Source organism: Pelophylax lessonae (assembly GCF_965119305.1).
Source record: "Pelophylax lessonae genome assembly, chromosome: 1".
Lineage (NCBI taxonomy): Eukaryota > Metazoa > Chordata > Amphibia > Anura > Ranidae > Pelophylax > Pelophylax lessonae.
The window spans coordinates 90,641,694-90,659,687 of NC_138768.1; the positions used below are offsets into that span (position 1 = coordinate 90,641,694).

The 17,994-nt window shown below is 40.0% G+C and overlaps 1 protein-coding gene across 2 annotated transcripts in view; it reads right to left on the reverse strand.

Annotated features, from left to right (window-relative positions):
* The window catches only part of FGF10 (fibroblast growth factor 10), a 551,592-nt gene that overhangs the window by 411,066 nt on the left and 122,532 nt on the right, over positions 1–17,994 (reverse strand). For both annotated transcript variants that reach the window (XR_014225107.1, XM_082252371.1), the window contains exon 2: positions 323–426. Coding sequence is in view for 1 of the 2 variants with exons in the window: in XM_082252371.1 (XP_082108497.1) it covers positions 323–426 (104 nt within the window). In the remaining variant the exon portion in view is untranslated. The remainder of the gene's footprint in view (positions 1–322; positions 427–17,994) is intronic.

Consider the following 17,994-nt stretch of genomic DNA (forward strand, 5'->3'; position numbering starts at 1 on the left):
GCAAACCGAAGCACCAAACAAAATGTTTCAGGTAAGGGTTAGAACCTCTGTAAAGTCTTTAGGCTTTTGATTGGTGCCTGTTCACCCCCAACATGGAGATTTCTCTAGAGATAGTGAAGGGAAATCCCAACTCTAACAACTGTCCCTGGACAGGTGTCCCTATTGAACAATCTCCCTTAACAACTGTCCCAGAGATAACTCAGATTTCCCTTCACTTTATGTCTTGGAAAGACAAAGGTTCTACCCCTCCATAAACCTTTGCAAAAAAATAATTAGACTTATCTGAAATAAATTAAATAATAAATAAATTTTAGTTACTTACAGAGCCATAGACTTTGCCTCTTCTGTTCATGGCTAAATAATAATTGCTGTTAATGGATTTCACTGCCACAACCCCTACATCCACTGATGTTATCTCCAATATACCTAAAATGGAAAAAAGATATAAACAAAACATGTCATCTACCTATCCATCAATGATAAATGCAAAATACAAAATACAAAATAGATTTTAAAAAACTCACTGATAAAGCCTGTTAAAGCAAACATGCTTTGCTCATACAGTGCAAAGCAACAGGCTTGTATTAATTACCCCACAGGTTTATTCAGCTTGCAGCAAAGCAAAAACCCTGTCATTTTGGAAAGAAAGCTCAGATTGTCTTTCTGGGGAGTGTACATATAAAAAAAAAAAAACCTGAGAAAGTGAGCCCATCACTTTCCAACACATGATAGTGTGTTTTTCATTTCATGATTTCAGGCATTACCCATAGCAAAGAATGAAAATATTGATTGTCAGGCTGGGAGTTTTGTACAAAATCTTAGCTCAAAGATTCCCAGAAAAAGAAAACAGAAAAACTATCCACAAACCTGGAGCCACTGAGCCAAACCACTTCCACAGTTTGTCTTTCCTTCTCATATGACTGGCACCCTGTAGTGCTCCCCCAAGCAACTTAAGGCAACAATCTACTTTGTGAAGGAACTCCATGGCTTTGGGTGTAGAGGGGCAGCCATTCTTTTCTGCCACACACACTGAACTATTTTACACCTTTTCAAGATTTTCCTTTTTATAAGCTAACACATTTTTTAAATAAATTAAAACTTGTTGGGACAGAATTAGGACCTAAGTTTGTCATCTATGGGATCATGTGATACCGGGGCAGTAAACAGGAAGGGGAAGTATTGTAAATGCAAACAGGGCCACTGCTCCACCACTGCAAAGTCAGACAGACATATGCGTTCAATAGCTGCAGGCGTATTGAACATGTTTTGCTGGAGTCAATAACCAAAAGATTACAGGGAAAAAAACGGAGTTAACCAGATACTTCTGCCAACAAAACGTGCTGAATGCTTAACATACTTTAGCGGCACACTCTTTCACACTATGGTGTTCTGCCAAACACGCCAAACAAGTAACATGATAAACAGATGAAGTGTCGGCATGTGTAAAACAGCTGGGCTACTACGGCACTTATTTCATGTGGAACAAAACTAACAGGTAATATCTAGCCATAGTAGTTTTCCTGCAAAACACCAACAAAGATGACGGCGCATAATTTACGTTACGTTTGCAGCAGGTGATGGACTAATCTTTACTTCTGTGAAATTTTATATTAATATTGATGCTATATATACAGTATATGTGTGTGTGTGTGTATATATATATATATATATATATATATATATATATATATATATATATCCTTTATGAAATGTCATACAATTATCTAATGGCTGATGGGAAAAAAACAGAGTTAAGCAGTTTGATATTGCATTTCGAAATCATTAAAAGGCAAATAATGAAAGCCTGTAAGTGGCGTTAGTTTTCACTTTTAGCAGTTCTGTATCCACATGCTACCTCACGTATCAAAAGCAAGCCCTAATATTCATACACCTTTCAAATGCATGACATGTACTAAGAGAAGCAAATATTGAAAATGATTACATAGCATACCTCCCAATCTTTCACATTTAATAGCCACAGCAAGTTCTACATTTAATCTGCCCAAGCTCTACCACCTAATTTTGCCATATCTTCACAGGCAACACCCACTTTTGCTAAGTGCCACCCTTTAAGAACCCCTTTAAGAACCACTTTAATAGGTGTTCTCAGTAAAATCCAGAGACACCTTGTAGGTAATGTTAGAATTGCACTTATTTCCATTGCAATGAAAGCAGAAGAACCTTAAAGTAGAACTTTTGACCAACATTAAATTCGTTTTAAAACAAGCCCTCAATGATGTCTGTAGCTGCAACCATTGTGGGGCAATGTGTATAAAAGAAGTAGGAAGGAAGTTGTTCAGATTGGGTCTCAAGATTCTGCTCCTACTCCTCTTTCTGTGCAAAACAAAAATTAGATAAATTGCTAAAGATTTAAGTGCTTCTTCTGTAACCTTTTAGGATGAATTACTTCCCAGTTTCTACAGCTAAAGAGTTCAGTGAGGGCTTGTAAAAGCTTTATTACGACTGGTTGAGAAAATGGAAATATTTGAGCATCCTCAGATTGGCAACAGTTCCATTTTAAAGTGTAACCACTGAATGCAAAATACTTTAAGTTGGAGCACTGACACATTACCTCCCATACCAAATGGCAATTCGAAGGTCTCTTATTAGGACTCTGTACCTTCAATAATTGTATTGTGTAATACAGGTGCCTAAGTCCCAACTTAAGTCAGCAACCTTGGCCACATGATTTCAGAGGGCTCCGGTTAACGCAAAAAATACACTTATATGTGAGGCCTTTTACTGCTTTACCGAGCAGTTGAAATATCCAAATGGACCTTAAATTCTACAACACTTGTGGGTGTATATCTGCTTGATGCAACTGTCTTATAGTTTATTGCTTATTTATCTATGTTTGTTTATTGCCTTCAGAGTAATATCATCTTGCGGCAACTGCTTGGGTGACCATCCTAATGTGATTATCCAATAGTTTTTTTTAGCAAGATGTGGGTAAAGAAATAGGTTGCCATCCATTCCTCCTAAATAGAAACTCCAGCACAAAGAACACAGATTTCCTTTTTGTGGCAGTGTCCTGGGTGGAAATCAAACCCAGAATTGCAACACTGCAAAGCTAGATTACTAATAACTTACGGGTCTATTAATCAAAAATTTCACTCAAAGTCACACAACTTTTAGACAAGAGTCACACATTTTTATAATCAAAATATTTGTTAAAATGTGTGAATTTTGGATGAAAGTTGTACTAATCTTTGGTGAAAACATTGATCAATCGTATGCTATTCCCTTGTTAACTTTGCAATTATATAAAAAGTGAGGAAATTAATAATTCACACTTCTAATTTTGAGAAATGTAAAATTCAATTAGTAGGGTTAGTGCTTAGTAAATGTTCAAACACTCACCACTAACACTTGCATAAAAATGCGTAAATGCTTGATGAATTCTAACCATTCCTCTTAAAACTAGTCCAATTTCTGTAATTAATTATTAATCAAATGCATATTTTATCATAGTTAGCACACTCTTACATAGCACTATGCCTTTTTTCCTAAACCCAGCTGAAAGTCCCTGTGGGAGTAACACATACTCAAGAGCACAGAAAGTACAAGCTAATCAATGTACCAGCATATTTTTGGATTGTGGTGGAAAACTGAAGAATTTGGAGAAAAACTTTCAAAAACATCGGGAGGACATATGAACGTTAAGCAGACAGATCTCGAGTGGGAATTAATTCAAGGGACAAACTACTGCAAAGCATTGGGGCTACTACAGAGTCACCATTATGATAGATCTCTAGTTAAACCTTTTTTAGAGTAAACCAAAACTCAAAAAAATAAGATCTGCTACCCTATAGGAACCATTCAGATATGTTTACTGTGCATAAGCAGGACTTGAGAGATTTACCTTTTGCTTGAATTACTCCTGAAAACAGCAATACACCTTCTGTGTCTAGGTACCCTTAATGTGAGATCATCAAAGGCACTGCTGCCTCTGACTTCAAGTCTTATGAGATTTGGAGTGAAATTTTGGTGATGTCACTACTGTGGTGCTCACTGTTCTCCCTGCTGGAGAGGAAGATTAACTTGAGGTGAAAAGATCACACTTCTTCTGCTTCATCCATAGTGTGGATCTGTGCTTTCTGGACCTCCACTCAGGACAAAAATGCAGGATTCATGATCGATCAGGGGACAATCGAAGAGCAACCAAGCACTTATAGGAAGCTAGGGAACATGTGCATCTGTTGACATCAATATAAGAGTTTGAAACAGTTGGTAGCCAATTGTGTTTTCTAAAGAGCTTTGGCTACCTGTCTCATGGGATTTGCCAAGCCTGCCAATTCATTTGCAGCTTATATTATCTTTTACTTTTCCCGGGACGGAGAGGCACAATGTTCCTTCATTCTTCAAACGCTATCTGGAGATCAGAGATCAAGAAGCATTTTGGTTCCAAACAGCCTGCTTAGAAGTTCATGTTCCATCTGAATTGATGTCAAAATTTTTAAACAACTACGAGAAGTTGTTTGGAATAAAATGTTTTGCTCTGCACATGTGCCATTTCCCCTGCCTGTTATTGTTGGTGTAAATTTCCAGAGTTAACAATCTGTATCAGATTTATTGGGATTTTTAAAAAAAGTTAACACAAGGATAAAATTGTGCAGTTCTGCAAGACATTTTAGCTAGATTTTTCATCCAGAAAGGGGATGTTTATTGAAGGCTTCAAGCCACAATAAAATGGGGTGGAAGTGGAGGCCGGAACACATAAAAATAGCTCTATATTTATCGGTAAAAGAAAAATAAACCTACTTTTCTCTTTTAGAAGGCCGGAGTATTTGTTTTAGATTTGATGTGCCATGAATTGCAGCTGGAGAAGTGGACTGATCCAAACATCTATCATGAAGGAATAGTAACAATTGGAACAGGTCTGTAAATTGTTACTGATTTACATCCCTAGAATTCAACAAATTTTGGTACCCCGTAGCCGAGCTCCCTTCTCCCTGTTTCCATGGGAGTGACTGTAACTTTGCACAGTTTGAGTCTTCCTTGCAAGAAGACTTTCTGTGCCTGGGTGTTAATAAAATTGGTCAGGTTGGAATCACTTCTGCAGCCACAAACTGAGGAAAATGTAGGAAGTAGCTCATATCCGGCTAAATGTTGTCTACTATGCCCTTCTGAAAGTGACTTGTATCTTGGGATCTACAAATATAAACTTAATTAGTGATACTGTGCAACCAACGGTCACCTGTGATCTGCTGCTAAATGGAAAATCTTTTCCCAGTATTCCTGTTCTGATGACAACAATAAAATATTAAATATTCTATCATTTACCGTGGCGGTGACCATGGCCAGAGTGAATCAATAGACAGTGTGAATCTCCCCTTCTTTACAAGTTATTAAAAAAATGTTTAGCTTTAGCTATACTTTCACTTAAAGTTTATCTAAGGCCAATTTTTTTAATTTTTTACAGAGTGTGAAAGGTTTTAATTGCTGTGTATGTGTGTGTGTTCCTACTGGGGAGCTCCAGACTCTCTATTTGTCCTAGTGCTAATTGGGATTAAAATGTTGGCCTGTCTCCAGCACAGGAATGAAGAGATAATATTGCAATGGGGACACATGTTGTAGTAAATCATCTACGAGCAGATTTCCCTCACTTTTCAGCAAGGTGTGTAGAACAGTACATCAAACAACAGCCATCAAAACCAACACATAGCACACTTTTGTTGCATGGAGAAGATATGGTAACAATAATGTGTGCACAGAAATGTTATGCCACTACTTATGTCATAATAAAAAGATATAGAAATGAACTTTTGTCAATGCCAAATCCTCCCTTAGAAAAATGGTTAATAGACTCTGCCATGCTTGAAAGGACATATTTTATATAAAGAGATATGGTAGATGAGAGGTCACAAAGGACCCTATACTAAAAGGTATAAATTAAAAGAAGGAAGCCAAGGGGGCTAAGTGAAGGCAAGGGTAAGGAAATAGTGGGAGAGGGGAAGAAAAACAAAAAAAGAGGGGGGCAAGGGACTGGAGAAGGGGGGTTCAGTGGTAGAATAATGTGCAAATGGGAGCCGTTATAATGACTGGTGCCTAAAATATGCCGTTAGATAACATTTGGCTGTGTCTTCTGGATCAGAAATTAGGGGACATTTACCAAATGGGACACAGTCAGCTAAACAATAAAACACATGGGTTTTTACCATTCCCTACTCCACAATAATAATAAAAATAACAGTTTTGGCTTTAGATAAACTTCACCTGGTGAGTTCTTTATGTCAGCGGGATACAGTCCAAAGTGCTCCCCATCACTGCCTTTAACAGCCATTCAGCTCAACACACACTATTGCCTGGAGTCCAGGAAAGTATTTAGTAGAATTGAGCAGTAAAGAATCCAGTGCATCTATACCCAGGAACCAGCCATTAAATGTGGTGGCTGCATTGGTTTTCTTTTTTCAGACGATGTTTCTCACCTGGTGATGCTGCCAATAAAACTCTTTGTGTTCTAGGGTGACAACGCTTACTTACTATACTGTATCAATGAAGGAGCAACATTGGCATCATACAACAGGAAGTGTATCAGGACTACTTAACCACTTAAGCCCACGGAAGATTTTACCCCCTTCCTGACAGGGCCTATTTTGCGATTCGGCACTGGATGAATTTAACAGACAATTGCGCGGTCGTGCAACGCTATACCTAAACGAATTTGACATCCTTTTTTTCCCACAAACAGAGCTTTCTTTTGGTGGTATTTGATCACCTGTGCGATTTTTTGATCATGCGCTATAAACAAAAAAAGAGCGTCAATTTTGAAAAAAAAAAAAATATATATTTTTCTAATTTTTTTATATGAAATTTCCCCCCCCCCCCAAAAAAAAAATGTAAAAATCAAAATTTTTTAACATTTTCGGCCAATTTGTTTTATGCTACATATGTTTGGTAAAAAAAAAAAAAAAAAAATCGCAAAAAGCTTATTTTGATTGACTTGCGCAAAAGTTATCGCGTTTACTAACAAAGGGAAAGATTGTCATTTTTTTTTTTTTCTTAACGAGTAATGGCGGCGATCTGCGATTTTTTTTGCGGGACTGCGACATTGTGGCAGACAAATCGGACCCTTGACTGACATTTTTGACACTTTTGGGGTTACCAGTGACATTTCTACAGTAATCAGTGCTATACATATGCACTGTTACTGCAAAATGACACTGGCAGGGAAGGGGTTAATTTTATTGGGGAAAGAGGGGTTAAGTGTGTCCCTAGGAGCGTGCTTTTTACTGTGATTGGACATGGCTACTAGTGTAGGAACAGTGATCAACGGTCCTACATAGTAGAACCGTATGATCACCATTCCTACACAGGGGAGAATGACAGGTGGCTTGTTTACATCAGCCGCCTGCCTTTCTCCCTTCACGGAGCACGATCGCGAGTGACCGGCAGACATCGGGTCCGCCGGTCACACACACGGACTTCCCAGGGAACGAGCTGGGGCAGGGGCGGGCGCGCTCGCCCGCTATTGGCTCACAAGGAAGTGACAGGCAAGTGACGTATATATACGTCACTTTGCCTGGCCGGGCTGACCGCCGCCGTATATAGTCGTGCGGCGGTCGACAACCGGTTAAAGAGGTTGTAAATCCTGGGGGGGAGGAAACTGTAAGACAAAGGCATAATGAGCTAGTGTGCATCGTATACTAGCTCTTTTTGAAATACTTACCTTAGAACGAAGCTGTCTCAGCGGCGCCCGCACACCGCTGAGATGGCTGATATCTTCCTAGGTGTTTCTTCCGGGTTCATGAGCTATGGCGCTGTGAGTGGCCGGAGCCGCGATGACATCACTCCTGCACATGCGAGCTGGAGCCGCCGTTTACAGCACGGGCTCTGAAGGTCCGGAACGGTAAGCCAGACCATCAGAGCGCATGCAAAGATGATGTAATCGGCTGAAGGCACTATCAATATCTCCTAAACTGTGCAAGTGTAGGAAATACTCACAGTACCTACTGGTAAACCATATTATAGGCTTACGTGTGGGTACAAGTAAAAAAAGATTTTACTTCCTCTAACACCTACGCATCGCTTTATCTCAATTAAATATAGTGTGTGTGTATCTTCTGTAGTGCACAGAGAGATCTGGAAACAAGTCTTCTAATTGCTGTCAGAGGAGGCAGAGAACACCGGAAGTGATCAAATAGCAAGATTTGATAGATTCAGGTATTTTTTGCACTTATGGAACAGACATATCAAAACACTTTCATTGGTATATTTAACAGACCTAAATGGGAGCAAAGAATGGAAGTTCATTCTTGGAGCTTACATGCACATTAGGGCTTGTATGAAGGACCTTAAGTCCCAGACATCTGTTTAACCTCCCCCTCCCACCTGCCCTTTGGTGATTCCCTTTTATATTTAAGTCCTACAAGACATGTTTCAGGTGTGTCATTTGCAAAGTACAGATAAAACACTCAAAGCATTTGTCGGAGAATGAAGAGACTCTCACGGAGGTCAGAGTCCGCCTTTGAACATGAAAGTCTCACGTGTTGTGAGATGGCAGTCAGCCACCTGCAGGTACATATCACATTATGAGGTGTGAACATTATTATGAAGTGTGCAGTTCCTCAGTACATGAAGGAGATTCGTGTGACAAGGGTACAAAAACAAACGTTTTCTTAAAGGGACATTAGACTAAACCTGTATGTGAAAGAGCTACAATGTGCAAAAAAACAAAGGTAATGGCTTTCAAACTAGATATTTCACATGAATGTAACGTTCCTGTTCAGTCTCTTTTATTACATTAGATGCTAGAGGCTTGAAAATTACATATATAAGAATTATTTTTATGGGATAACTGGCAAAGTCAAATGAATGTCTCTTCTACCAAAGGTCTACAACAAATGGTAATGTGAACTGTACTATGGAAGTGTAAAGGATTATTCTAGCCAACAGTGTTTTTTTTTTGTTATAGGTAGGGTCTGAAAGGGTCGAGACTTAAGCCTAAAGCCCTCCTCTCTCTACTTCTCAGCTGTTATTAGTGCCCTTCAGTGAAGCATCATCTGTGAAGCTTATCAGTGCCACCTCATCAGTGCCGCCTCATAAGTGCCCATCAGTGTAACCTCAACAGTGCCCATCAGTGCAGCCTCACCAGCATCCATCAGTGCCCATGAATGCAGCCTCTCCAGTGCCCATCGGTGCAGCCTCATCAGTGCCCATCAATGCAGCCTCATCAGTTTAGCATCATCAGTGAAGCCTTTCAGTGCTGCCTCAAAAGTGCCCATCAGCAAAACCTTACCAGTGCCCATCAGTGCAGCCTCACCAGTGCCCATCAGCGCAGCCAAATCAGTGCCCATCAATGCAGCCTCACCAGTGCCCATCAATGCAGCCTCACCAGTGCTCATGAATGCAGCCTCACCTGTGCCTATCAATGCCCCCTCACCAGTGCTCATGAATGCAACCTCACCTGTGCCCATCAATGCAGCCTGATCAGTGCCAATCAATGCAGCCTCACCACTGCCCATCAATGCAGCCTCACCAGTGCCCATCAATGCAGCCTTACCAGTGCCCATCAATGCAGCCTTACCAGTGCCCATCAATGCAGCCTTCCCAGTGCCCATCAATGCAGCCTCACCTGTTCCCATCAATGCCCCCTCTCCAGTGTCTATCAATGCAAACTCACCTGTACCCATCAATGCAGCCTGGTCAGTGCCCATCAATGCCACCTCACCTGTCCCCATCAAAGCAGCCTCAACTGTGCCCATTAATGCAGCCTAATGTGTGCCCCTCAATGCAGCCTTACCTGTGCCCATCAATGCAGCCTCACCTGTACCCATCACCAACTGATGGCCAAGGCTTGCCTGTACTGTAAGAGGAATTCAAGCTAGAACATCATTTTATTTAGTTCTGGATAGAGCAGGGATGGGTTAGAATCTTTGTTTAGTTTCTACTGCCCTCTGGGGGGATTTACCCTAGTTTCCTCTAGAGATGACAATTCTCACTGTCGTTGTTGGAAATCTCTCACTGGTGAAATCTGTTCCATAGAAAATGTCCATTGTAGGATATCTCCTTACTTTGTGTGTCTCAGGGACAAGAAGTAAGACAGAATCTCCGCACACGTAACAAAAAGAATACAGACCTGACAGAGGATCTAACCCAGTTCCACTCCATTCAAATCGAAAAGTACAAACAACTTTTTGTATTTTTACTTTTAGCCCTTCATGGGGCAGATTAGTTTAGCGTATTACAGAAGTTGCGCTATATATATATATATATATATATATATATATATATATATATATATATTATATATATATGTAGCGCCATTGGATCTGCATGACAGCCTTGCATAAGGAGGCGTCAGTGATAGCAATTTTAATGCATGTTCCCCTTAAAGTGAACTATGATCAAAATAAAAAATGACATATTTAACTTAATCTTTCACCAGAGGTAATACAGCAGTTTTTGGTTTTCTTAAGTAAGAGTAGAAAAAGAATGAATCTACGGGCAGGATCAACAGGTTAAAACTATGTTAAGGAAGGACTTAAAGTTGTGTTAAATCTGCATTTACAGAACATAAAATGAAACAAAAAAAAAAAAGGCTAGAAAACTATGCACATCAACACAATCTTTGGGGGAAAAAAAATTCCATTCCATCATATTAATGCTGGATTCTAATATTCCCTTCCAAATAGAGCTACTAGTATACTCGAAGAAGTTTGCGTAAGCAATTGCAACAGGCATTCACGTACTTTATAATGCATTAACACAGGATCCAGGCCAAGTCAGCCCGTCTGCAAGCATCATTGCAAATGATTTCTTCACCAGGAATTAAAAACAGCTGCAAAGCGCAGTGTACCAAGAAGAAAAATTAATTATCTGCTGAATCTGGATTAGATTAGATTTAAATAATTGTATTCCATCCTGAAACAAACAGATTTTTCCCTTGCTGAAGCTCTACAATACACGCTGATTTCATAAACAGTCATTCAACACATCATCTGACAATGATAAAGACTTGAGACTCAAAAACATACTTAAAAGGCTATCAGGGTGCACTCCCGTCATCTTACACCTCGGCAAATACATTACTATTGCAGGCATGTTTTCAGGACGCGGTGGTTAGATCACATAGCTGGATGTCAAACGGAGGTCTAGACTCAGACTCTGATCTTACATCGCATGTGAATAAGGTGAGATTTTAATTGTAAGTGGTGACAACTACGTAAACTATGCTAAACTTTAAAGGTTTCTGTGCAAGATGCTTAATTACGGTCTCAAGGCAGACCTGTAAAAATGACCTGGACACTTGTGATTTACTTTTTTAAAATTTGGTCTTAATGCTTCTTTTGGTTTATTCTGTTAGAACGTAAACACACAGTCAAGTGTATGTAAAGCCAAAACTTTTTTTTTTAATCTTGGAAAGAATGTGGAAGGGTTTTTTTTCTGTCTCCAGTGGGAAGATTCACACTCTCTACTGGTCCTGGTGACCATTGTTTCTGATACAGAAAGCAATGGGAAATCCTACATGTTTCTGTTACAGAACAGGAGGTAAGGAAAAAAATTTCGATGGGCGAGATCTGTTCTGGTGACAACTGTCTGAGAGGGGATATCCCCCACCTGTAGAGATAGAATGCATTGCTTTCAATTTACTCAATGTATTTTCAAGACTTTCACCAGAACTAAAGAGTAAATAAAAGAGGTTCGTTGTTAAGGTTTACATACAGTTTTCCTGAACTTAGACCAGTACAAGATCATTTCTGTTTTTTTGCAGAGGTGACAAAATTTGGCATTTGATAATTCATTGTTTTATTAAGCAACAGAGGAGTTATTAGCCATCATCAAAAGTAGACGTTTGGACATCTACAATATTAGCTAACTAGGTCGATCAGGGTTTCTCAGCCAGGGTTCTGTGGAACCTTAGGGTTCCTCAAGAGATTGAGGGGCTATTTGAGCAATGAAGGGATTCCAAGGCTCCATTCACACCCGAGCGTATTGTTTTAAGGCGTTTTTTCCGGGCGTTTTTTGCAGGTGTTTGGAGGCAGGCATTGACCTCTAACAAAAACACTCGTAATCAACCAAAAAAGAAGCTCAGGTACTTTTTGGAACTTCAGGCAACAAAATGCTCATATGTGAACAGGTGCCATTTAAATTATTGGGATTTTGTTTGTTGGGCGTTTTGAGACTTCAGAGATGAGTGTTTTACAAGCTGAAAAACGCTCAGGTGTGAACAGGGCCTTTCAATCCCAGTAACCACGATACCAATGATTGCTTTATCTGTGTGAAAAGGGAGGACAGTTTTCCCATTGGTCAACAGTATAAGTTTGTCCTTCTCCCACTGACCATTAATATAAGAGTTTATTTTACCCACTGGACACCAATGTATGGGACCATTACAACAACTGCCAATATAAGAAGTCACCTTTCTACTAACCACTGATGTAAAGCACTACAACTTTCACCATAAGTGTTTCTTTTCTGGCTATTACAATTTTTTCGTATTTTTTTTTTTTAACTATCTTCTCTGGGTGTCAAGTACGCTGGATATACTACAGTACATTCTTTCTTGTATGTATTATTAGATCTACGATTTACTGACCATACAAATGTGGTGTTAGCGAGAAATGTAATATTTTAGCAGGGGTTCCCTTAAAAGCTTGCGCTACAGTCTTATTTACTTAGCTAATAAATAGTAATTGCCCTAAACCTAAACTTCTACATTGTTTTATTTAAAAAATGTGCAGGTGTATGTAAGCATGCAGCTAGTTTACTACTGTTTTTTTTTCATCTTGGTTATAGATCTTTTTTAGCATTAATTTTAGAACTACACTTTCTTATTAAACCTCTAAACTATTTGACATTTTGCCCAATACAACATCCATATTGCACACTATGTTTTCTGCATTCTTAAAATAATTTAGATTTTTTTTTTTTCTAATACACCTTTTTTTCTGCAATTTAAGGCTGGATACATAGCAGCTTGGAATCACTCTCTATCTAGAAACTGACAGATGTTTAGAGATGGATCAGAAAAGAATGCGTAGTCAATGATACTGATTTGCATAGTTCTCAGCAAAGAGGAATATCATTTATCCTGAAACAAGAAACTTAAAAAGAAAAATCGGTTGTAAGTCTTACTAAGTACCTGCATTTATCTCCTTGGTCATATTAATTTTCCCCATGCCATAATAAAACAGATAAAATATGTATGATGTAACATTTAAAATGAACCTGTACTTTACACATTTAAGGGAAAGCACCTTAAAGGGGCAGCTCCACTCTATCCCCCCCCCCCAATGTCTTCTAATTTTGGCACCTTTTTTGTGGGGTACCTGGTTTTGGCAGGTTCCCATTCCCACTTTTGCGGCGATCCACTGAAAGTTCTCCCCCCACCTGTAAACTTCTGAGACATATCACAGGTCCCAGAATGTTGCGGGACCATTCACATGCACAGTGGGCAGCCAGTTGTAAACCCACAAGGAGTCACAGTCCCCTCCCCAGCGTCTACATACGTGACGGAGTTCACCGTCACTGGGAGTGAGGGACAGATACTTGGGGGATGCACAGAGAATGGTTTGGATGGCTTCAGATGGGAGAGTGATATTTGTCAATGGTGTCTCTCAAGAAATGTGGAAAATTAATCTGATGCTACGGAGTCTGTGATACCTAAATGTGTATTCCATGTCCTTCAATGTCAGACAGGCTTTCCCTATTGTTTGTGTATTGAGATAAAGTGTATTGTCTGCCTGTCCCATTGGTAAATGTTAATGACCTCACATTGTTCTGTCCAGATGGCTAGATAGCTAGTTCAGGTTAATTCTGTTTCTGTATAAAATTTAATCTGCATATGATAATGTAATCAGGAGGGGGAGGTCCATGCTGTATATAAATTCTGTGTGACTGTTCAATAAAGAGTTCTATTTCACCCTCAATCTAGAGTCCTGTCTCTTATTGGGGGAAACTGCTACAAGGCATTACTATGCTCTTCATACTCCCTTGAATCATCACTAAGCTCTTGTAAGAGCTTGTTCCTGTTCCAGTTCCTGCTGCACTCTCTGGGGAAATAGCGGTTCACCCACTGGAATCTGGAGCCTTGTCGTAGGTCCAGGGCGGGTAGGAGACGGCGAGACCCCAACCAAGCTGTGGCGATTTCTTGGGGTCTGCAGTGGTTATGGTGTCTGGTGGAGGGCTTGGAGCCCTCGGGAAGCACTAGGAGCATCCGTCAATGGAGGTACCCAGTTGGGATGCCAGTTGATCCGTTACAATACCAGTGCTGAAGACATGAAGACCAGCGGAGAAGCGATTTAGGTGGGTACGGCATTAGATACCTAGACAGGTCAGCGTCCTTTAATTAAAAAAAGTATTTGTAGCTGCTGACTTCTAATTTTTTTTGTGAAAAGGCTAAAGGACTCCCATTGTCAGAATCAAGTACAGAAAGGTCTGTGCGAGCCACAGGTTGCAGATTACTGAGGAACAAGGACTCTCCTTACATCTCCATTTATGACTGTGCGGGGCCTGGCCACTGCCCGTCCATTCATCCAGTGCCACCTCTTGGGAAGAAGGAGACAGAGTAACTTGTTTTCACCTTCTTCCTTGTTTTACTGACCCCTATTTTGAAAATTATCTAAAATGTCATCTGTTTCAAAAAGTATGCATGGTAAGTAATTAAAAGTAAAAAAGCAAAGCTACTCGTACACAGGTAGATATCTCTTGTTCAAGTTTATTCACAGAATTATACACACATCACACCGTGGAGATCACAACATTTAGATATTTTCTGTTTTGAATATTTATTTATGTACACAATGGTTAAGGAATGTAATTACTATAGTTGTTTAATGCATGACTTTTTTCTCAGAGAATAGGTGCAGGAAATCTCCCTTTCCAAGTCACCCCGGGTCTCCGCCCCTACCCACCTCCGAGCACCGTTCTTTGGTTCCACTCCCTACCCACCTCCCAGGACCTCCATTTTTAGAGAATACAGAAGCATGTAACATATTTGAGGTACTAAGTCATTTGTATGGAATTTGTTAATTATAACAAGAAAAGCAGTAAAATAGATCCCCTGCAGCCAGCAACAACAGATCCCCCCAGCAACAATGGACCTACTGTAACAAAATACCCCCCGCAACAAAAGACCCCCTGCAGCAACAACATATCTCCCTACAGCCAGCACCAATAGACCCCCCCTAGCATCAGCAACAATAGATCCCCCCAGCAACAATGAACCACGTACAAGAAAATACCACACTCAGCAAAAATAGACCCCTGGCAACAACAGCAGATCCCCCCACAGCCAGACCCTTCAGCAGTCAGCAACTGCTGACTGCCCCCCCCCACCTCCCCAGCAACATAAAGACCCACCCCAGCAAAAATAGCACCCCCGTCAGCAACTACAGACCTTCCCAGCAACAACGGATCCCCCCTGCAATAATAAATTCCCTACAGTGACAATAGATTTCCAGCAGCCAGCATCAACAGACCCTGCCGCACACCCCCGCACCCCTTGCCATTACATACATTCTGTGCTGGAGGTGCAAGAACTGCATTCCTCCACGTTCCCGCTGGAAAAAAAGTCCTGGTTTAATACATCTCAAGATGTAACTGTATCCATGTCATGTTTGGGTGCAGAGAAGCACTGGGAAATCAGAACTATCTGGCTATACAGTGATTTACATACACTATATGACCATTTTGTGTTCAGGTGTTTCTAGTGAAGGTTACTGTTAATACTTCGGCATACAAGCCAACAGTTTGAGAAAGGCTTTTTTCTGTTCTAGCAGGACTGTGCACCTGTGCACAAATCCAGCCCCATAAAGACATGGCTCGATGAGCTGCAAAGGTGGGGGCAACTCTATATTAATGTCCATGGTTTTTGACTGAAATGTCCAACAAGCTCATATAGGTGTAATTGCCATTTTTATTTTATTTTGCCATATAATAAATGTACGTAGCAGTTCCATTTAAAAAAATACACTTGATTGAAATGGATAACATTTGGAAATCTCTATACAACTGCTCTAAAAGTAATTAACATTCTGTACCACTAGAAAATTGTCTTCAGGACGAAGAGAGACAGGGGGGGGCCTTACTGGTTTTCATATGGGCCCCATCACACATACTTATGGTCCTGCATATACATCTAAAAAGCTCCAAAGAAATCTGTAGTTTGCCAAGAGATTATGGAATTGCACATGAAAAAAAAAAAACAGGTAACGTTTAAGTATGGTTTAAAAACCACATTACCATTTTTTTTCAGTGGCCTTGTATAAAGAATAAAATAATTGATTTTTGTATTCTAAATAAAGGTTTTTCTGAAAAACAAGTTGAAGTTTTCAACATTTTTTGCCCATCACATCAAGGATCCTCTTGTATAATTTTTATAAACACAAAAACATGAATTACAGTGTGCATTAGGGCCCCTCAAGTAATGAATAGGATTAAATGCAAGAAAATTGAAAACACATTGATCTGTTGTTTTGCAGTGTGTGCACGTAATATTCCTATGCTTGTTTAATGCTTTTTTCCTTCTATTCAAAGTTCAGTAAAAATATGAAAGCAGATACATATGAATGTACTTTAATGGAGTGAGGGCACAGCTGGTTTAACTGTTAGTGTACCATAAAATATGCATATTGCCATATATTGCATATAGCTTTTGGTAAAATATTTCCAGTATTTTTAGGATGTCTGTTTTCCCATATCTGTGATGGCACCTCTGGATTTTGCTATATTGGGTATAATCTACGGCAATCTCTTTTGGCCCCTTAGGGTTTTTTTTGGGCCCCACTATAACTGCTTCTTCCCTTTAACAGCAGTGTGCTCATATTACAGTTTTCTACCTTCAGATTTTTTTTTACATTTAAAAGAGAATTATGGGAATAAAAAAAACAAACATACATACATACATACTCCACCCCCTCCCCCCGTCTCTACACTGAGAACTGAGCAATCAAAGACCACTGATCGACTCGTTCTCAGGTCAGCTCTGAGCAAAGAGCAGAGACTGTCAGTCATCTGCTTTTGGTTCTGCCCCTCCAGTGCTCACTGGAGCACTGGGCTGTGGAGGAGGCGGGAGCAGCTGGCTGAGCCAGCTGCCAGTCAGGCATCTGGGCGGATCCCAATATTAATGACTTTAGCCCACTGTTGGCTGAATCTGGGTCACCAGAATGCAGAACTAAGTGCACTCCTGTGACCCACAGGACAAGTATGGCCAAAAGAGCTTTGGCTATACTTCTCCTTAAACCTATTTGCTAATTGAGAGCCCATTAAACTTACATAGTTGGAAAACATAAAATCTTGCTCAGTTTTATTATCTATCAATACCCATCAGGCTGGAAGGAACACTACAAAGAATTCTGTATATTTTAGTGGCTCCAGGTTCAAGTCTGCCCCTGCAATTCAGTGTGATGGTATAGCTTTATTATTTAATAATTTGTTATGCATTTTACTTTTCTTTTAGAAAAAAGTTTATGAGCGCCTTGTCATCACATTATTAGGTTGTTGGGCATCCTATTCCAAAACCATGAGCATTAACATTATTTGCAACCCTTTATGGTTAAAACAGCTCTTCCCACTCTTCTGGGAAGGCTTTCCACAAAATTTGTGATGTGTTTTTGTGGACATTTGTACCCATTCAGCCAAAAGAGCATTTTTGAGATCAGGGATTGAAGTTGAATGAGAAGAACCCACTTGCAACTGATAGCAAAGCTGTTCAATACAATTGAAGTCAAGGCTCTGTGCAAGTCACTGAAGTTCTTCTTCCACACCAAACTCATCAAGCTATTTCTTTGAAGACCTGGCTGTGTGCACAGGGGTACAGTCATGTTGGAAAAGGTAATAGCCCTCCACAAACTGTTGCCAAGAGGATAGACCGGTGTTTCTCATCCCTTCTCCAGTCAAGGAACCCTTTAAAATTCTGCACAATCTTGACGCACTCCATTCTAAATAACATCCAGACACGTAGGACATCCAACATTAGAGGTGATTTCTTCTTCCCAAGCAAATAAATTTTTGCACACTCATATTGACTAGTATTCCAGCATTTCTCTTCTC